Genomic DNA, 21,106 nt, shown 5'->3' with positions numbered 1-21,106 from the left:
CCCATGAAAATCCTTCTGGTTGATATCCAGCCCAGAAACACCTACAGACCCTGGCTGGATACACCTGGCCTTGCATGTGCTGCTCAGAAAGGGACAGTGCTCAACACGCAGGCAAGGAAAACACCAGGATCTAGACATGGAATACACTCAGTAGGTCAAAACCCAGCTCTGAGATAGGCACAAACCCCTCCTGAGCGACTGGTGTCTTATTTTAAAGTGTTACACACGCAGACAGTGCAGTGCTGCTCACCTTCAGGAGGGCAATTTTCCAGCTCCATTTCCCACTGCTAATCCTTAAGAAGGATTTTCACCACTTGCCACGATCTGGGAGTAGATTTTGGGGCCCTGAAGTCACCTTGTTTCACAGCTCTTTACAGTCCTGTGGGCATTCCCTGAAGCCACACAATGCTGGGAATTACATGACCAGAGCTTTTAGAGGGCCTGAATTCCTAAAGCTCCCAGAGAGGTGTGGAGGCAAAAGGATGCACCAGGCACGAAGGGGCTGGGCAGCCAGCCATGGATCCCAGGTGTTTAAAACCTCCTGGCAAATAAAAACCATCGAGGCTGGAACGACAGTTCAAAAAATATTTCATTATTTTGAAAAGACAGCACGCAGAAGTTTCCATTTCCCACTACAGCAGCAAGTCCAGAACTTTGCAATGCTGAGGCAGTTTTGTTTCCATGATTGCCTGGAGCAGTGATGATTCCCAGCCACACCTTCCCTCCCCCCCCATCAATCAGGACAAACACGGGTAGATTTCGATGGTGTTGATCCGCAGGACGGTCTGGGGGTTCCTAATGACTGGAAAAGAAGGAAAAGAGGAAAGAAAAAAAAGGATTAGGATCAGGTGACAGCACAAACCTGGTGCCCACCTGGTCCCAGGGCTCCTGGAGGGCTGTGCTGGCAGACAGCAGCATTCCATGGGGATGGCATGGCCAGGAGGTCCCAGGGCTCCCGTGGGACTGGGGCAGCCCGGTCAAGGCTTTACCATTCATTCCATACAAAAACAGCCATAATTTCCCCCCCCCCTCAGAGAAGGGAGAGTCATTTGGCAACCAAAACCTGCCACAGGACCCTGTCCAGGCTCGCTGGTACCTGTGACAACACATCCAATGTTTTAAGGCTTTGGGAAGAGAGAACAGGATTGCTTTCCAGCCCAGGAAGTTTATTGCCAGCAAGGTCAGGGAACACAAGGTGTGTTCCCTGGACTGAGGGGATATTAAATCCTGGTGCTCCGTGGGCACACTGGGGGCGGTGGGCTGGGCCCTGAGGGGCTCTGGGCACACGGAGAACAACCTTCCTCAGACCCTTGTGCCATAGTACCTCCCCCTCCCACATCCAGCACCAGCCAGCAGGGAAGGAGATGTGTTCTTTCCCTCTTACTTTTCTTCCTCTGATAGTTGTGCCTCTTCCAGAAGCGCATGTGGATTTTGGGCCACGACTCCGTCTTCTCGATCACTGTGGCCTCCACACGGACCAGGTCTTTCCTTAAAAATGAGTTAAATAACAAAGTGATGCTTTTAATATTCCCCTTCTACTGGGAAAAGAGACACAGGGATAACACATCCTGCCTGACAGAGCCAGATCCTGCCTCCACAGCCCAGATCCGTGGAAATTAGAGGGTCACCACAGGAGGACAAAGGCAAACCCAAAAGCCTCCAAGGTGCTGTACCTGGCTCAGGTGATGTGACAGTTCACAGAGCAGAACTTGCCAGTCATGTGAGGGATGAGATCACTCCACCTGAGGGAGGCAGGAGGGAGAGGAACCTGCAGGAACTTGCGGGATTGTAGCGAGATAAAACTCCCCTGGCACCTGCAGGTGATCTCACGTGTCCTGCTTTGCTTTTGGGACAGGTTCAACCCCCACCCACAGCCCCTTCTCCTGGTCAGTAAAAGAAATCCTTCCTCCTCGTCTCCTGGTCACCACACAAGTCCTTCCTCCTTCTCTAAAGCATCACAGACAGCTGGAAAAAAAAAAAGTCTCACCTGAGGAAGTCATGGCAAACGTTCAGTGCCCTGGGATTCATCCCACTGTTTCTGGCAGGAACAACAGCCAGTGGCTGCTGGAGCAACTCCCTTCTCCTCCCACACACCTCTTGTGCCTCCCACTTCTGGTCTGTCCTCTTTGTTTACCCCAGTTTGGAAGAGCAGATGGGGACTCACTGAGGATTCCAGGTACAGCTCTGGGGGAGCTCAGGTGAGATCCCTCAAAGGCTCAAATTATTGCTGGATCTCATTTGTGCACGCGGCAATTCCCAGCCAGTACACACCCTTCCTCCCTGAGCATGGAGACCAAGGGAATACAGCCTTTACTGCCTTCACAGGTGAGGAAAACCAGAGTAACTGGACACACACCAACACCTCCTGCCCACCCAGGGGTTTGCAGAGCTCAGAGAAGAGAAATCCTCCCCATTCCTCCCCCCCCCCCAAAAAAATAAAAGAGCTCTGGGCTGCCCAGCTGCTCTCTGAGAAACTCCAGGTCTGGAAAATAAGGTGGTGGAGGCAGGACCAGCTCCCTGTCTGCACAGCTCCTCCTCTCTGGGTAGGTGAGAATCTCCAAAAAAGAGCCAGACTGGAGCTCTGGCCCGGGGGGGGGTTTAGTCAGAGCCGCAGGGGAGGAGGAGCAGCCACCCTTCCGTGCACAGCACTGCAGAATGCCATTAAAAGCTCGTTAACTTTGCCACAGGAAGACATTTAAAGACCATTTTGCTGACAAACTGCTCTGTCTGCACTTGAGGGGGGCAGAGGGGGAAGCCCATCCAGCCTAAATTGTTCCAGCAAGGTCACTGGGAGGCCAAAGGCTTCAGACAGTCGCAATCCCTCTTAAAATCCACACGGGGGGGGGGTGTGATTAAATCAGAGACTGAATCCTGGAGGGAGGAGGAAACCGATATATCTGCAGTTAGTGACTAACCCAGAAGAAAACAGACAAAAAAAAAAAAAATCTAGATTTTAAGAGACCAGTGGGTGACCCTGACATCCCAGCTCCAGGATGTGATCCAGATTCAGCACTACTGAACCACACACAAGCCCTGAAACGCTGAGGGAGAAACCAGAGAGTAAACTGCACTCACAGCCGTGGTTTACCACCGTAATTTGGGAGCTAAACTTCCTGGATTCAAGGCCCTGGTGAGTCCTTCTCTGTTGGACACAGCACCAGGAACTGCTGGTGAGAGGCTGAAGCACAGCAGAAACCAACTTGCTAGTGAAGAGCACGTGAGCAGAAAAAAAGTTCTGAGCCAAACAGAGCCCGAGGAAAAAAAATAAAAATAAAAATCTCTATCAAATGTTTTAGGTATGACTGGAATGTCCATAAAAATAAGAAGGGGGTCACACATTTCCCAGAGCCCGACACAGCTGGGCCTGCTGTCTTCAGCAGCAAAACGTTTCATGGCAAAGCACAGGGGTGGGATTTTTGCAGGAGGTGAAAAGAAACCCACGCCTGAAATCTCAGGGATCTGAGCTGGGCTGAAAGGTGTTGTCGTGAGGCAGAGAAAGAAAAAAAAGATCCAGGCAGGCTACAACCCCACGGGATCATAACTCTTGGAGGTCATAATTCCAGCTGCCAAGCTCGCTCCCTGCAGGACTGAATCCCAGCCTGGCTGGCTGTGACAGGAACAGCTCCATGGACTTCAACATTTCCACTGCAAAAAAGGGCAGGGAGGAGCAGAAACAGGTTCACCTAGAGGGAAAAATTCCCCATCAGGTGTATTTTGCCGAGAAATAATCCAGACTTTCTCATGGAGGCACCTTTCCCTCCGCTCAGGTCTAACACGGGCTCGTGCCCTTGTGCCAGGCGGGGCATCCACAGACCCGGACAAACAGGGAGCCCAAGGGATTCCAGGGATTCCAGGAGCCAGCCAGGAGCTCTCCCAGAATAGCCTCCACCACGCAGATATGGGGTTGGGGCACTGCTGCTTTTTCGGGGTTTAAAGGAGTGTCATCCTGGGAGGAATCAGAGAAACAAACCACAGCCAGCTGTCCCAAACGGGACACGCCTGGGAGCTGAGGGGGTGAAGTGTCTCAGGCACTGTGAGCACTCACTGGGGTGTTTATTTACAAAACCACAGAAAAAACAAAACTGCCTGTGATCTCATCCAGCCTCTCCTCTCCTCTCTAAAGTGTCTGTGGTTCAGGGAATTCTGTGGGAAAACTGCAGCTCATGCTGCTGGTGACACCCTTCCCTTCCTCCTTTCACCTTTCCCCTTTCCTTTCTCTCTTCTCCCTTCCCCTCTTCTTTCTCCCTCTCTTTCTTCTTTCCCCTTCCCTCAGCCATAACTGTACCAATAACTCCTAAATACCACCAGCTCCCCCTGAGAGAGACTCAGCAGTGAAACCACCTGAAAACCAGGTGGTTTTTCTAGCCTGAACCTAAAAGCCACCAAGAAATAATTCCCAGGTGTCCAAGTCCCTCCTCACCTGGCTGTTCTTTGCCACAGTTAAAGCCAAGCCCACAGCCAGGGCTTCCAGGTACTCTGAGCACCTGCAACGCTCCTCATCCTGTGTGTTTTCCCACTAAAACCTCCTGTCCCAGGGAGAACAACAGGTCAGGACTTTGCTTTTGCTGAGTAATAGCACCTGGTCCACATCCCCCTTCCTTTTGGGAAGGAAAAGGCTGAGGGAGCAGGGATTCTGTACAGCAAGTCCTACAGCACTGGGAAGGAGACAGTGCCAAGGGATAAACTTCCCACAAGTTCTCTCACTGCTGGATTATGTGACTAAGGGGAAGGGAAAATTAGGAACGCTAAAATTAAGATTAAGGCCTGCTGGGGCAAGGCAAGGGCAAAAGGAAACAGGTTAAAAACTCAATTCAGATTAAGGGATGGAAAAGGATTTCTGGGGTATTTCAAGATGACTGCCACCAAAATTAGGGTAAGGGAGTGAACAGGTTGCAGAGCAAGATTTCCTGATAGTTTGTGCAAGGAGGAAAAGATCCAACTGAGGTGAATATCCCACAGTTACCTCAGAACTGGGACTTGCTGCTCTCTGGGCACTGGGGAGGGAGAGAGTCAGCAGAGGCTGGCAAGCTGTTTTATTGGTGACTCTTTCAAATGGGCTGGGAAAAAGAGCTGATAAATCCCAGTTTCAGAGAGTGCAGAGCCCTGAAGCTACAATTAAATACAAAAATGTAAGATAATTCCTTTATGAAGCATCTTACCCCAGCAGTGGCCTTCCAATGAGCGTGAAGTCGTCAGCACCAACCAGCAAAACCTGGGGAAAATAGATCAGCCATAAATCACTGCTCGTTGTCCCAAGAGAAATGCAAACAGGACCTTCCAAATCCTACAGGCATAAAGGAGTCAGGCTGCTTAAAAACAGCAGGCCTTCCCACATTTCAAACCTGACACTAACTAGAGGGGTGGTGGGGAGAGAGCTGTTAACAGGCAAGAGACAAGAGTCATTAGTCTTCCAGAGAGCTCATCCCACTAAAACATACTGCAAAGTATCTTTCTCCATGACCAGAACACACTGAACCTCTCTGTCCTGGCTCAACAGCAGCTGTAAAAAATATGGAAAGCAATCAGGGATGAAGAATAACTCTCCTCCTGTGGGATCTGGACAAATGGCAGCTCCTAAACCATCAGATTTTTATAGCAATTTTTATAGCAATTGCTACAAATCCCAGTGGAGAAACATTTGCCTAATTCCCCTCCATAAGGCCTCAAGATGAGAAATAAAGAAATGAACATCTGGAGGATTCACCACCCCAGGGACCTGCTGATTTGGGGCATTTCAGTCACTATCTCAAGGAACAGGCAGGATAAGAGAGGATACAGTGGGAAGAGGTAGCATTTCACAGAATCATTGAGGCTGGAAGACCTTCAAGGTCGTGTAGTCCAACCATCAACCCAGCACCACCACAGTCCCCCCTAAATCATGATCATGTCCCCAGGTGCCACATGGAGAGCCATTTCTCCCCCAAATCCTCTGGCAGCCGTTAAAACCTGCACAGAAATGGTCCAGAGAAGTTCTCACTCTGGTTTTAGACCAGATATTGCCAGAAAAATCTCCAAAGGGTTCTGGTGTTAGGCAAGTTCTCACTCCCATCCAGAGCTTTGCGTTCCAAGCTGGCTACACCACACAAGTCCCTCCTCTCTGTTTTACAGGGATGTGGGACACAGCTGAGGACATCCCTAAAAAGGTGCCTCAAAACTGGGCTTCGAAGCAGTGGATGAGCACAAAAACTTCCTTAATTACCTGCTCAGCTCTAACAACCAACAAGAACATGAAGGTAGCAGAATTCCACTCCACAATATTTCCTTCCAGTTTGGATTAATGAGCCCCCTGCAAGATCCTGCTGGTATCCAAGGCTGAGGATAAAGGTATGATTTGGATCCTGGCAATTCTCATCCCTCCGCCTCCACCCAGCCCAGTCAGATAAGGATCTTGCAGAGCCCTGAGGAGTGACAATCCCCCTGGGAGCCCTGCAAGGACTTAAGAGGTTGGACTCTATGATCTTACAGGTCTTTCCCAACCTAAATTATTCTGGGATCTGAGGTGCTGGCGTCTCAAGGCAAACAGAGGCTTTTGCTGCTGTCTCTGGAAACAACAACCGTCATTTTCTTTTTTTTTTGGAAGAAGTTTGGACAACAAAAATCTGTCTCCCCACAGAGTCTGGCACGACTCTGCTGAACAGAAATCACAACAATATTATCACTAACTGAAACTGGAACGAAACTAAGGGATTGGAACAGAGCAAAGAGCTGGAGCGAGGGCGGGAGATCCCGCAGGGATGCGGGTTTAAAACCGGCGATGGGTTTTTGCCTCAAGGGGTGCTCACAGGGAATCTGCCATGGGACATCACCTTTTCCAGCCGGATCCGGTCTCCACACTCAGCCTCCAGCACGTTGTCCATCATGATCAGGTCTTCACTGGTGACCTTCCACTGCTTGCTGGCGAAGTGGACGACGGCGAAGAGCCGCCCGTACTCCCCCGCGGAGATCATCCCGTTCACCTTCTGCACCACCTCTGTTGGCAAACCACGGGGAGGGAGCAGGGCAGGACCCCCAGGGAGGTGGGAAACGCTGGTAAATACTAACCCAGCCACTCTGCTCTCCTCCCAGAACTCTCATCTCCCGGGAATCTTTCAGCAAGGACCAACGGCAATGTTGTTTCCCAGGCGCGCTTTCTTAAAATCTTAAAATCCCCTTTCCTAAAATTGATGCCCTATTTGTATTTTAGGTGCTGGCAAACCCACACGTGAGTAAACACCTGGTATATACACTGTGTAGCTACTCTACACTGATGACTCTCTGCCTATTCCTCAGGCATCCCAAAAATTACTGTACTTAGATATAAAGCTCTTGTCTATGATGCCCACATTTGGAGGATTTCCTCCAAATTCTCTCCATTTTCAAGTAATATGCAGAACAGCCCAGCCACTGACTAGTGTCTAAAGCATGCAGGAACATCGGGAAGGGCTTGGCAAAATACCAGGGAAAAGGGCTCCAGCATATTACAAAGCCTGGCCTGAGAACTTGTACCTGCAGCGAGGACAAGAGAGAGCTGTCCCTCCCTCTTTCCCAGAGAAAATCTCTTCCCACATGCCCACAGAGTGGTGCCAGGAGCAGGACAGATGCCAGAGACCAGGTCCTGCACATGGATAAACGCTCTCCGTGATCAGCTTCCTGGGCAGTGGCTCCAAACCCAATTTTTATGGGAACACCAAAAGGTGTTGCTCAATGACACCATCCCACTGCCAAACAGCAGCTTCTCACCTTCCCGGGCTGCTCAGAAAAACAGGTTTTGCCTCACTGTCCTAAAAAGTGGCTGAATCTTTTCTTTTCTTGGAATGTAAACAGAACATCCCTTTGGGACAGGCAGGAATCCAGCAGCCAGGCAAACCCAACCCAATCCTTACAGGAACACTCGGAAAGGGTCCAAAGTTTCAAGCCAGAGGATACAAACTGTTAAAGGTAGAGGCAGGAACACGAATTATTTTTGCTGCAGGGCAGTAGTAGCTGCTGCAGCTCCCACCAGGATAAAGAGTTGTTGATAACTCTTCCAACACCTCCAGTGCCAGGAAACATCAAGTGATTCCTGGCTTGGATCTCGGCGCCACGCGGAGCGACCCTTCCTAAAATACCCACAGCCACCAGGAAATAAGAGGCAGAACTGAAATGCTCTCACTGCTGTTCCCTTTGGATAAGCCCAGCCAGGAGATAACGATGCAAGGCTCATCAGCAGCAGGAGGGATCCCATGAGAACCCATCAGGGATGGGATCCTGCTCCCCACAGGGCTCCAGGGGCTCAAACTGAGCCGTTCGTGGTTCACTCCTGGGTTATGTCACACACAGGGACAGACTCCCATCTGTCACTCGAGCGATCCCAGGAGCACAAAGGAGGTAAAAATCAGAATCAAAACAGCCTGTGAGGAGATACGGAACTCCTTTCCTTATGTCCCATCCCTGCAGGTCTGTCCTGTGCCCACCATCCAACTGCTCCTCCTGGCTGGATGTTCTGTTTTATGCAAAAATATACACCAGCTCTCCATGTGCCCACCATCCAACTGCTCCTGCTGGCTTTGATTTAGCCAGTAAATGGAAAATAACTGGTTTCTCCTGTCCAAAAAAAGGTTTCCTTCATGCCTTTTCTGTTTTTTGTTTGTTTGTTTGTTTGTTTTGGTTTGGGGTTTTTTTGTTTTGTTTTGTTTTTCAGATATTGTTTGATGTTTCCTGCCACGTTATCACATCAGGTAAGATTTCTCTGGGAATGCTACAAGCTGTCATAAACTAAAGGCAAATCATATTGTACCCAAATCTCCAAAACCAGCAGCTGGAGCACAATTCCAGTGACACGAAAACGTGTGAGAAATAAGACAAAAATGTGAATAACACAAACTAGCTCCAACAGAATTTATGCGCAATCAGGCATCAAGGCAATGCTGGAGGAATAGACTTGAGACTTTTACCTGCATGATACTTGGCTTCTTCCACTGGATCTGGAAGTTTTGGCACTTCAGGCCACGGGGGTGAAGACAGGGAAGTTTTGGCAACAAGACTGCAAACGACAATTTAAAATTTCATTGCAGCAAACAGATACTGCCAAGAGATGTAAAACAGGGAGAGGAAAGAAGGTAAAAGGAGTGGAGTAGAAATGGATTTTACTCACAAACACCTGACCAAAAGGCATAAGATTATACTTAACAGCTAAACAAAAATCTGTGATACCACAAAACCAAACTTAAGATTTCAAGAGGAGGGAGATTTGCCCTGGAAAAAGTCCCCGAGATGACCACAAGGGCCTTGGTTTCTGAAATCTGAACGTTTAGTAGATTAAGTAAATACCACAGTATTTACCAAATTTAGTAAACACCATCCCAAAGGAAAAAGTAAACACCATCCCCACCATGAGTGGGCAGTTCATGTTTTCCTGCGTGCCACACTTTGTATAAACAACACAGGATGCACCAACTGCAAAAAATATTCAGGAATAAACATGAGATCTGGCAAAACTGACTCAAAAGCAGTTGCATTCTACTGATTTACTCTGCAACACCCAGCAAAACATCCCAAAGGGCTTCAATTTAACAGGAACTCACAGTGAGCACATGACCACAAGCACTGAGGCCTCACGGGGTTCAGGGAGGATTTGGGGTGCCATGCCAGAGGTGGAGATCCAAGGATCTCTGATCCGTGAGGATCAGCGGGAACATGCTGCCTCCCATGGAGGGAACAGTATCTCCTGCTATTCCCTGCTGCAGGAATTCTCTGCTCCTGCAGTGTCCCCTCCTGGTCACAGCCAGCAGCACTCGGTCCATTCCAACACGAGGAATGGAATAAAGGCATAAAAACCAGCTCCCAAAGGGCTGGAAACAGCCAAGCCTGGAGCTTCCAGGTGTCCTGCAGCGCTTGGGCCCTTAATCCCACCTGACTGTGCTGCAAGTCTGGAATTCAGCGGGTATCACACCCGGGATGATTTGGGTTGGAAGGGATCTTAAAGCTCATCCAGTCCCACCCCCTGCCATGGGCTGGGACACCTTCCACTAGCCCAGGTAGCTCCAAGTCCTGTCCAACCTGGCCTTGGACACTTCCAGGGATGGGACAGAAATAAAAAATAAAATAAAAATGAAGGGAAGAATCCTTCTGGGAAAGGTGACTGAAGGTAGGCAGAGTCCAAAACACTGGGAAGCAACGGAGTGAGCAAGGGGCAGATAATCTTCCCTCCCAAAGGAGAACCAGCTGCCCTCCCCACCCCACTGAGACAGATCAGCATCCCAGGTGGGAAGAGGCACAGTGACATGACTCCAGATCAGCATTCCAGGTGGGAAGAGGCACAGTGACATGACTCCTCACCCTTCCTGTGGTGATGTGCTCTGGGAACTCCGGTGCCGGACCGCGGCCGAAAGCAGGAAGGCTGAAAGGGAGACAGGGAAAAGAATTAAAACAGGCAGCAGCTGCTGGGCTTTTGCAGAATCCCAGAATCACTGAGGTTGGAAAGCCCCTTCCAGCCCCTGACAAGCTTCCCAGCCCAGCTGGGAAGGAGGAGGCTGATGGAGTCTCTATTCCCCCCATCTCCTGGATTTTGCTGAAGGGTTTATACCAGCCCAGAAAAACTACGTCAAGCTGATTCTCCTTTTTGTTCCTCTGCCTGTTGGGCTGTTCAAGGCCGATACTGGGAAAGCTCTGAGCGGCTCCTTCCACCTCTGCAGCGGGGAGAGCTCCAGGGCTCATCCATCGGGTGCATGGCAGGGATACACCAGGGCCAGGAGACAACAGTGGAGACCCTGATCAGCCTCCTTCCTTCCTTCCTCCATTCCTTCCATCCCAGCAGCAGAAAGAACTTTTTCCTTCCTTCCATCCCAGCAGCAGGCAGAGCAGCTTTTTTCCTTCCATCCCAGCAGCAGGCAGAGCAGCTTCTTTCCTTCCCTTTATTCCTTCCATCCCAGCAGCAGGCAGAGCATCTTCCTTCCTTCCCTTTATTCCTTCCATCCCAGCAGCAGGCAGAGCAGCTTCTTTCCTTCCCTTTATTCCTTCCATCCCAGCAGCAGGCAGAGCATCTTCCTTCCTTCCCTTCCTTCCATCCCAGCAGCAAGCAGAGCATTTTCCTTCCTTCCCTTCCTTCCATCCCAGCAGCAGGCAGAGCATCTTCTTTCCTTCCCTTTATTCCTTCCATCCCAGCAGCAGGCAGAGTATCTTCCTTCCTTCCCTTTATTCCTTCCATCCCAGCAGCAGGCAGAGCATCTTCTTTCCTTCCCTTTATTCCTTCCATCCCAGCAGCAGGCAGAGCATCTTCCTTCCTTCCCTTTATTCCTTCCATCCCAGCAGCAGGCAGAGCATCTTCTTTCCTTCCCTTTATTCCTTCCATCCCAGCAGCAGGCAGAGCATCTTCCTTCCTTCCCTTTATTCCTTCCATCCCAGCAGCAGGCAGAGCATTTTCCTTCCTTCCCTTCCTTCCATCCCAGCAGCAGGCAGAGCATCTTCTTTCCTTCCCTTTATTCCTTCCATCCCAGCAGCAGGCAGAGTATCTTCCTTCCTTCCCTTTATTCCTTCCATCCCAGCAGCAGGCAGAGCATCTTCTTTCCTTCCCTTTATTCCTTCCATCCCAGCAGCAGGCAGAGCATCTTCCTTCCTTCCCTTTATTCCTTCCATCCCAGCAGCAGGCAGAGCATCTTCTTTCCTTCCCTTTATTCCTTCCATCCCAGCAGCAGGCAGAGCATCTTCCTTCCTTCCCTTTATTCCTTCCATCCCAGCAGCAGGCAGAGCATTTTCCTTCCTTCCCTTCCTTCCATCCCAGCAGCAGGCAGAGCATTTTCCTTCCTTCCATCCCAGCAGCAGGCAGAGTATTTTCCTTCCTTCCATCCCAGCAGCAGGCAGAGTATTTTCCTTCCTTCCATCCCAGCAGCAGGCATTTTCCTTCCTTCCATCCCAGCAGCAGGCAGAGTATCTTCCTTCCTTCCCTTTATTCCTTCCATCCCAGCAGCAGGCAGAGCATCTTCCTTCCTTCCCTTTATTCCTTCCATCCCAGCAGCAGGCAGAGCATCTTCCTTTCTTTCATTCGCCCCTTCCTTCCCAGCAACAGGCAGAGCTCCTTCCTCTCCTTTCTTCCCCACTTCCCAGCAGCAGGCAGAGCATCTTCCTTCCATCCTTCTCCACTTCCCAGCAGCAGGCAGAGCATCTTCCTTCCATCCTTCTCCACTTCCCAGCAGCAGGCAGAGCATCTTCCTTCCGTCCTTCCTTCCCTCCATCCCAGCAGCAGAGCGTCTTCCTTCATTCTTTCCTTCCTTCCTTCCCAGCAGCGGGCAGAGCTCTTTCCGTTCATCCCAGCAGCAGGCAGAGCTCGCTCCTCTCCTGCTCCCTCCCCCGTCCCGTCCCGTCCCCGGTCCCCTCTCACCTCCGGCCCGTCGCGCTCCCGCCGCCGCCATCGCGGTGACCCCGCGCCGGACACGGAACCGCGCGGCGGGGCGGGGGGCGGGGCCACGGCGGGCGGGGGGCGGGGCAAAGGGAGGGCGCGAATGAGCGTTATGGTGAAGGGGCGGAGCCAAGGCGGGCAGTGGGCGGGGCAAAGGGAGGGCGTTAATAAGCGGTGCGGCTAAGGGGCGGGGCCACGGTGGGCGGTGGGCGGGGCGAGAGGCGGGGTGAACGAGCGGTGCGGCGAAGGGGCGGGGCCACGGCGGGCCCGCGGCCGTTGTGGGCGGGGCCTCGCGGCGGCCATGGCGGCGGAGGCGGCGGAGCGGCACCTGGAGCTGCTGCGGGAGGAGCGGGAGGCGGAGCTGGCCGAGAGCAGGCACGGACCGGGCCGGGGAGGGACCGCCGGGGGCACGCGCGGCCGAGGGGAGGGTGGGGACAGGCACCCGTTGTCACCCGTGGGCACCGGAGGGACCCTCCCCTGGGACCCAGTGTCACCTACGGAAACACTGGGGGACACTCCCTTGGGACCTGCTGTCACCCGCAGGAGTCTGAGGGACCCTCCCCTAGGACCCACTATCACCTTCGGAAACTCTGGGGGACCCTCCCGTGGGACCTGCTGTCACCCGTGGGCATCGGAGGCACCCTCCCCTGGGACCCTCATTCACCTGTGGAAACACTTGGGGGACCCTCCCGTGGGACCCACTGTCACCTATGGAAACACTGGGGGACCCTCACCTGGGACCCATTGTCACCCGTGGGAATCTGAGGGACTCTCCCCTGGGACCCTCATTCACCTGTGGAAATCCTGGGGGACCCTCCCGTGGGACGTGCTGTCACCCGTGGGAATCTGAGGGCCCATCACTTGGGACCCTCATTCACCTGTGGAAACCCTGGGGGACCCTCCCGTGGGACCTGCTGTCACCCGTGGGAATCTGAGGGACCCTCCCCTGGGACCCTCATTCACCTGTGGAAACACTTGGGGGACCCTCCCGTGGGACCCACTGTCACCTACGGAAACCCTGGGGGACCCTCACCTGGCACCCATTGTCACCCGTGGGAATCTGAGGGACCCTCCCCTGGGACCCTCATTCACCTATAGAAACCCTGGGGGACCCTCCCTCCTCTGGGACCTGCTGTCACCCTTGGGAAACCCTCCAGTCACCCATGGGAACGCAGGTGTAATGCCACCTTTCTAACCAGCCCATCCCAGTAGGAAACCACCCCACAGGGCTCTGATCCATGGGAAACCCTGCTGGACTCACCCCTGTAGGACCAGCTGACCTGTAGCCACCCTTCTTAGACCCCCGTGTCGAGGGTGCAGACCCTTACCCAGCCACGAGGACGGAGGTACCAGGAGCCAGGACAAGGTCATTCCACTCTGTCACCTGGAGCTTTGACTGTCGACCTCATCCCCATGGTGTTCTCACCCCTGTGTGTGGTTCCCAGGGCATGGCAGGAGAGCGTCTCCCTGAAGGAATTGCAGCGGAGGGGCGTCTGCTTGCTCAAACTCCAGGTCACCAGCCAGAGAACCGGCCTCTACGGGCGTCTCCTCGTGACATTCCAGCCCAGGAAATGGGATTCGGACTCCGAGCTGCCCTCCAACAGCTTTGGGCCTGGTAAGGGACATTCCAAAATTAAAAAACATATCTCAGAATCCTGGAATGGTTTGGGTTGGGAAGGGACCCCCATCCAGTCTCACCCCCTGCCATGGACAGTGACACCTTCCACTATCCCAGGTTGCTCCAGCCTGGCCTTGGACACTTCCAGGAGTGGGGCAGCCACAGCTTCTCTGGGCAACAACACGTTTTCCGCCCTTCACGCTCTCCAAACTTGCCTTTGCAGGGGACATCGTGGGGCTCTACGACTCTGCTGGGCAGGGTGATCCAGTGGCCACTGGCGTCGTGACCCGTGTCACCTCCAAGGCAGTGACTGTGGCCCTGGAGGAGCCCCGGGATGGGGAGCTGGGCCTGGACCACGAGCGCTCCTTCCGCCTACTCAAGTTGGCCAACGATGTCACCTACAACAGGCTCAAAAGGTCAGGGCTCCCCCGGGCTCCCCCTCTGCTCAGGGGTGGGGGAGCCACAGGAGAACTGCCAGCTTTACTCCCAGACACTTCCCAGTTCGTTCACTAGGCTTGGTTTCTCTCCTTTCCCATCTCATCCCTCTTGCTCCTACAGCAGCTCCACTGAGGGGAGGCACCCGCCTGCCTTTTTGTGCTGCCTGCTGAGGGAATCCATTCCGGGATAATTCAGCTGGATTTGTCATGCTACAGCCTCATAACAGCCTAAATTCACCCAGCTGCTGGCTGGTCCTCCTCTTCCCTTTCCCTCTCCCAGCTGTGTGTTTTGGTCTGGTTGTATCACCTCTGGTACTCCCCAGGTTCTGTGTAGGGCCTTTTCCATCCTGGCAGGAGGAGTGAAGAGTTCTTTGCTGGATTAACATTCTGAAAAAGCGCATTTGGCTGCACCAAGCTGGAATAACGGGAAGTGGAAGCCTGACCAGCGCAGGGACACGTGTGGGAACATTGGGGGATGCAGGAATTAGGTGGGATCAGTCTCATGGGGTAACGCTGTTCAGCTCTGGAATAGTTCCATCTGTGCCCACAGCCTGTCTCTGGGCCCTTGGGAGTCTCCAAAGGAATTCCTGTAACCTGGATATTCCCTTCTTTGACAGAGCTTTAACTGCACTCAAGCAGTACCGTGGTGGTCCGGCCTCCGACCTGATCGACGTCCTCTTCTTTGCCTCTGCTCCCAGGGCGTCCAGTGACACAAGTAAGGATCCTCTTTTTCAATCAGGTTTTATGGGTGTTCTTGGGAACTGCCCGTGGGAACACAAATAACTCGTGCTCCATGTACAGTTTTTATCCACACGTGCAGTCACTCGGCTCCAGGAAAGACCCGAGTGTTGAACGTGGCCTTGAACACTCCGTGTTCATACTGGTTTATACTGGGCACGTTTCCCTCATAGAAGGAGCCTTGGAAGAGGCTCTTCAGCTGGTTAACGCTCCCTTTTCTCAGAGCATGCCAAGGAAAACGGAGTTCTGGTGTGACAGGCAGGATTTGTGACGGGGGAATCAGTTTGCACACATTCGTGAGTCTGAAATCCAATCCAGTTTACGAGGAATTTCTCATTTGCTTCCTGCCCCAGTCCCATCCACAAACTCCAAAGATGAGAAACTGCCAGTGCTGCTTCTCTGTTGAAAATCCGGTGACTGGCTCTGTGGGAATTGAGTGGCTGTTTGGAACAGCATGGGAACACTTGGATTTTTATTTTTACAGCCTTCTCGTTGCGTTCAGTCGAGTTGGAGCTCTGGTTTCATCAAATACTTAATGCTTCACAACTTGGTTTTACCAACAGCTGTCCAAAAAAATGGATATAAGTAGAATTCCCCTTTGTTGTGAGTCTTTGGAAAAAAGAAAAAGTGAAATTACACAGCTTAACCTTTCAGAGAAACCAAGGGGAAACCAGTTCCCCTGATCAGCTGCTGTATCAAATACCAACAGCTGCTAATGAATGTTATCCCCTGACAGAAGGGAGATATCCTCTGGACTGCAAAACTCTGGGAATGAGGGCAGAGGGTGGGTTAAGCTGCCCAGCAGGCCGGGCTGGCAGTCTGGGTCTAAGCCAGGTACAGAGCTCAGGTCCCTCCTCTCCCTGCTCGTGCAATCCATCCCTTCCAGGATTCCCTCGTTTTCCTGCCCCCCCCAGCTCCCTGCACTGTTCCTCTTCCTTTGATCGTGGATTTGGCTGCCCTCAGTGGTTTGCCCTCTTGTCCAAGGCACGCTCCTGTTCCCTCCAGCCAGGCTTGGCTTCCAGAAGGATGTACCAAGGACAAGAAACGGATATTAATGAGTCATATCCCCGTATCTCTAAGCACTGATCCCTGTGTGAGTCTACCCTTTCGGGGGCCTTGGTGCACTCACAGTTTTTAATACGAGATAAAAGAATCAAATTTTCGTCTTTAACTTTCTTAGCAGCTCTGCTTTTACCCTTGAGGGAGCAGAACTGCCTCTAATGAAGGAAAACTCCTTCTCACCAGGTTGCCAAGCAAAGCAGAGATGAATTTTACATCTCCCCAGCCCAGGCAGTATTGATGGATAGAAACATTCAGTCACATTAGACAGGGAGAGGAGATGAAATATGAGAAGGCATCACCTGAGATCAGTAGAATACTCTGGCAGGGTACAAAGGCCTTCCAGTTACTTACTCCCCTTAGAGCTGCTTTCTTCCCAACTAGAGATATTATTTTTAATTTAGATTAATTCTAAGTTAAAATAAATTAGATTAATCCTATTAATTTATTAAAACTGTATGTTAAATAAAAAATGTTAATAGCACAATGTAATAAATGATAAATATAATAAATAATATATAATATAGCTTATAATTACATTGTACATGATATGTTATATTGTAATATAGAACAATACAATATTAAATAACAATATAAAATACTAATATAATATATATGTATTATACATATGTATTATATTTTATACATAATATATACACATATATGTAATTATATATAGGTATATATTTATATTAATATACATAAAAATAAACATAAAATAAATAGTAATAATAAATTACTATTAATAATAATTATTAATAAATTAATTATAATTAATAGTAAATATATAATGAATATTAAAATAAAATATAAATCATTTATTAAAATAAAAATATAGATGATTACATTTGTATGTGACATTTTAAATCATAAAATTATATCTTCATTTCAAAATTAAAATTAATTAGATTAATTTAGATAAACCCCTAGCCAGGAATTAAATAATAATAAGTTCAAATAGGTCCTTGAACTGCCAGCCTGCACTGAGCTGAAGTGCTGTGACACAGGAGGACACAAAAAGCTCCCAGGTGCTTCTCCACATCACAGTGTCTCCTTTCATGACCCAGCACCCATTAGCCTGGTTTCTCTGGGAGATGCTTCCCTCCCTCTGTGTCATCCCATCCATTACCCGGTCTCTAACAAACCCATCAGCAGGCTGAGTCAATAAGTTCTGTACAGCTCCTAAAATTGCCTGTCTAGACACACATCTGTGTCAACACCATTCTGGGATGTGATACAAGCTCGCTGCAACCCAAAGCCAGAAAGCCATAGGAGGGAGTGAGGGAAAAATCAGCTCCAGTGAGTGAAACGTGTGGCAGCAGAAGCCTAAACTTGATTTTTTTATTTTTTTTTTTTAAGTGTGGGATAAAAATTAGAAGCCTTTTTTTTTTCAAGCAGGACTTTTAGGTGGGTTCTGACACCGCTGTGCATTTTAGCAATTAATTATCAGACACCAGCAGCCTAACCCAGCACAAGGGCCAAGTCCTTTCAAGACACTTCAAAATGCAACAGTAAATATCCTTGTCCTAACACAAGAACACGAGACAGGCTGTGGGAGGAATAACCTCTGGGGCAGTCAAAAGAACAGGAAGGTGTCACCACTGGGTAGCTGGGATCTGCACCTGAGAGTGGGAGTGACACAAAGCACTCCCACAGCTCACCTTACTGCCTCCAGAAAGGTTCCAGGTGGGAGAATAAGCTTTCCAAAAAGGCAAACTCTGAACTGAGCAGGATTTTTGCCCTTGTCAGACTCCCTGGGAAGCAGAATCCAGGTGCTCATCCGTCAGAAATGCTCTGCTTGTGTCTCTCACACTCTGGCCTGCATTTGTGGCCCTGCTGGAGCTTCCACACCCAAAATCTCCTCCAAGCATTCCTTGCCCTGCTCCCACCATCCATGTGGGACTCCTGGACCCCAGTATTTTGGGAATGGGGAGAATGTGGAGAGGCTTTGCTTGCCAGCAGAGGCCAGCATTGCTCTGCTTTGCTGTGCTCCCCACGGTCATCCAAGAGGGGCACATCCTTCTCCCTTTGGAATCCTGGTTATACCTTACCTGTGCAGGTCACCAGTAGCTGCCAGCTCTCTCCTGTGATCCTGGGCTGGAGAAAGTGAGGGATGTTCATTTCTATTCCCAGGAACTGGCTCCAAAAGGCCTGGCTTGTATTTAAACCTTCCTGTGGCTGTAAAAAACATTTGAAAGGAGAAAGAAGGAAGGAAAAGGCCTGGTTAAAAGGCAGGAATGTCCCCAGTAAAAGCCAGCTTGGCTTCCCTCAACTGGGGAAGCACCAGGGATTTCAAGCAAGACTTCCTTGGGCTTCTTGGCACAAGTCACTTGCAAAAAATCCTAAATGCCCCTTGTCCTTCAGCCACGTGACACCTCCTATGATCACAGGGGCCCTGGAGAGGCCCTGAGGATTTCTGGGGGAGACTGAGCCACCCAGACAACTCAGATGCTGAATATTTCCTGGGGAGAACAGGGAAGGTTCCTGATTCAGGCTGAAGTACCCACCTGGATTGTGTCCAGCAGCACTGGCTGTAGTGAGGTTGTGCTGTGGAGGAGCTGCTGGTGGGGTCTGGTTTGCTCTTGGTGCCTCCACACGCTGATGGTGAGGAATATACTGTGAAGAGTGCACTTTCCCCATCTCTTTTTGGTGCAAAGACCCCTTTTCCTGGGCTTGAATATCACCCTCCAGCCCTCTGCCTCCCCAGAGCAGCTGGAACTGTGCAGAAAATCACCTCAGTCCCTGGAAATGTTGGAGAGCCAACCCCGATGGCCAAGGTGGTTTGTTTTTTCAACACTACACCCCCTAAATCACGCTGTGTTCCAGGGCAGAATCAGCTGGCCACCAGTGAGGCACGTCCCTGCCAGACCTGAGGGTGCAGATTTCCATCCCTCCTCTCCATGGCCTGGTTGGGATCTGGGATGGACAGCCTCGGGCAAAGCAGGAGGCAGCTGTGCAGAGCTGATGCCCAGGGGTAGAGCTGGGCTAAGAGGTGCAAATCCTAAGCCAATTCCTTGTGGAGTCCTCTGGGCCAGCCCTGCTGCAGTGGATAACACCTGCAGTTCTACCTGGAGCCCAGCTGGTGGATGGAGAAGAGTTTGGAGGAGCCCAGCATCCCTTAAGAGGCTCTTCCCTCCTCCTCACCCCTTTGCCCAGCCCAGGAGAGGCACATTCCCAGCCTGCCCACACAGCAGCTCCTGGAAGCATGTGTTTGGAAGGGATGAGGGTGGGCACAAGCTTGGAGAAGCTCCTGAGCTCATCCTTGAGCAAGGAAACATCAATGACTCCCACGGCCCGGCTGTTCCTTCCTCACTGTGGGAAATGCCTTGCAGTTTTTAAGCTATTCTTGCTGCTTCCCCAGCCCATGGGATGTTTCCTGGTCTTCTCTTAGTCGTTAGCACACTCACCCAAAAAATTATATATAAACCAAGAGGCAGATTAACATCAAAAAGTACCTTTGGCCCCAATTCTCCCTCCCTCACCGCCTTTTTAATGGGAGTTTTTTGTTTGACCCAGACACCTCATTTAACTGTGCTGCTTCAAAAGCCAGAGGTCCCACACAAAGTTCACCTGCCTAAAACCAGGAGAAACTTCCCTGTTTTTAATCCAGCCCTTAAAGCAAAGAGAGGGATAAACCACATGATGCCCAGCAGGGAACTGTGCCCAGAGATGTGTCTTATATAAGCTTTTGTGGGAACATTATTTTCGGGAAACCTCAGTGTAATGAGTCATCATCTCTGCTGTAATTAACTCCCATAATGAACAAGGAGATTAGCAGCAGGATTAGGGGGGATGAGAATAAATTTGGGCCTAAATGGGATAAATCTGGGAGGTTAAAAAGCAGCTTGTGAGAATTGGGTCTCTGCAGTGAAACCAATTCTCCTCCGATACAATTTGCATATTGTTTTCTCTTTGTTCCCTTCCTTATGAAAGCTGAAACCAATTTTAGTTTTATCATTTAAATTGCTGTTCTTATCTTTTCCTGCCTTCCTTGGTGACCAATACAGGGCTGCTGTGTTCTGCTCACAGACTCTGTAGGTTTTCCTGCTGCTTTTTCATTAGTGCTGTGTCGGGTTTGACTGGAACGGGTGTCATTTGTTCCCAAGATCAGCTGTTTCCCTCCCAGTTTCCACTGAAGATTCCCTAAATATGCTGGCTAACCTGTGAAGCAAACCCAGAGCCCCCTCCTCAGCCAGGAAAACCCTCCTGTTTGATGTTAGAGCAGCTGAATTCCTCTTTAAACACTGGGAATTCCAACACAGACTGGCTGTGTTCACAGCTGAATGCAAAAATATCAAGGATGGAGAGGGAATGGGGAAGGCGTGGATGCAGGATGGACAGCTAGTTTGTTTTGGGAGCATAACAAGCCTTACTTTTACGTTCTGGGGTCTTTTATCCCTCTCAGTGCCTTCGTCCCAAATTCCTCCTCATTATGAAATGGATTTGGGCTGGCTGCGGAGAGCTTCTTGTATTCCTGGATTTGTGCTTCTCAGCCAGCTCCCAGTTAGGGCAGAAGTCCCAGTGACCCTCCTGCTGTGTCCCCAGAGCCTCTGAAGTTTTTCAATACCTCACTGGATGAATCCCAGAGGGAAGCTGTCTCCTTCTCCCTGGTCCAGAGGGAGCTCGCCATCATCCACGGACCACCTGGCACAGGGAAGACCACGACCCTGGTGGAGATCATCCTGCAGGCTGTGCAGCAAGGCCTCAAGGTGAGGGGCAGTGGCAGGGCTGGGGTGACAGTGACCACCTCTCCTTGTGTGGAGTCCTCACAACACCCCCCAGTATCAGAAGGGACCTGCAAGGAAGCTGGAGAGGGACAACTCATCAGGAACTGGAGTGGTGGGACAAGGGGGAATGGATTCAAACTGAAAGAGAGGAAACTTAGGTTGGATGTTGGGAAGG

At 50.8% G+C, this 21,106-nt stretch overlaps 2 protein-coding genes across 2 annotated transcripts in view; one reads left to right on the top strand and one right to left on the bottom strand.

Annotated features, from left to right (window-relative positions):
- Positions 1-571: 571 nt before the first annotated feature.
- Positions 572-12,409, bottom strand: MRPL21 (mitochondrial ribosomal protein L21). The gene is made up of 7 exons (XM_032691687.1): positions 12,335-12,409; positions 10,297-10,357; positions 8,913-9,001; positions 6,807-6,970; positions 5,160-5,212; positions 1,385-1,488; positions 572-802 (listed from the first exon to the last, which is right to left on the bottom strand). Exons 1-7 carry the CDS (start codon positions 12,363-12,365, stop codon positions 738-740), a joined length of 567 nt encoding a protein of 188 aa, XP_032547578.1. The 5' UTR covers positions 12,366-12,409; the 3' UTR covers positions 572-737.
- A 240-nt stretch (positions 12,410-12,649) lies between these two features.
- IGHMBP2 (immunoglobulin mu DNA binding protein 2) overlaps positions 12,650-21,106 on the top strand; it is a 26,840-nt gene continuing 18,383 nt past the window's right edge. Inside the window, 5 exon segments of the mRNA XM_032691718.1 lie at positions 12,650-12,727; positions 13,798-13,967; positions 14,194-14,386; positions 15,025-15,122; positions 20,750-20,913. Of these exon segments, the coding sequence (XP_032547609.1) occupies positions 12,654-12,727; positions 13,798-13,967; positions 14,194-14,386; positions 15,025-15,122; positions 20,750-20,913 (699 nt within the window). The 5' untranslated portion in view covers positions 12,650-12,653.

The sequence above is a fragment of the Chiroxiphia lanceolata genome, chromosome 6 (genome assembly GCF_009829145.1).
Source record: "Chiroxiphia lanceolata isolate bChiLan1 chromosome 6, bChiLan1.pri, whole genome shotgun sequence".
Taxonomy (NCBI): Eukaryota; Metazoa; Chordata; class Aves; order Passeriformes; family Pipridae; genus Chiroxiphia; species Chiroxiphia lanceolata.
The sequence above is the reverse complement of the archived record's forward strand: the minus strand, read 5'-3'. Positions and strand labels throughout refer to the sequence as shown.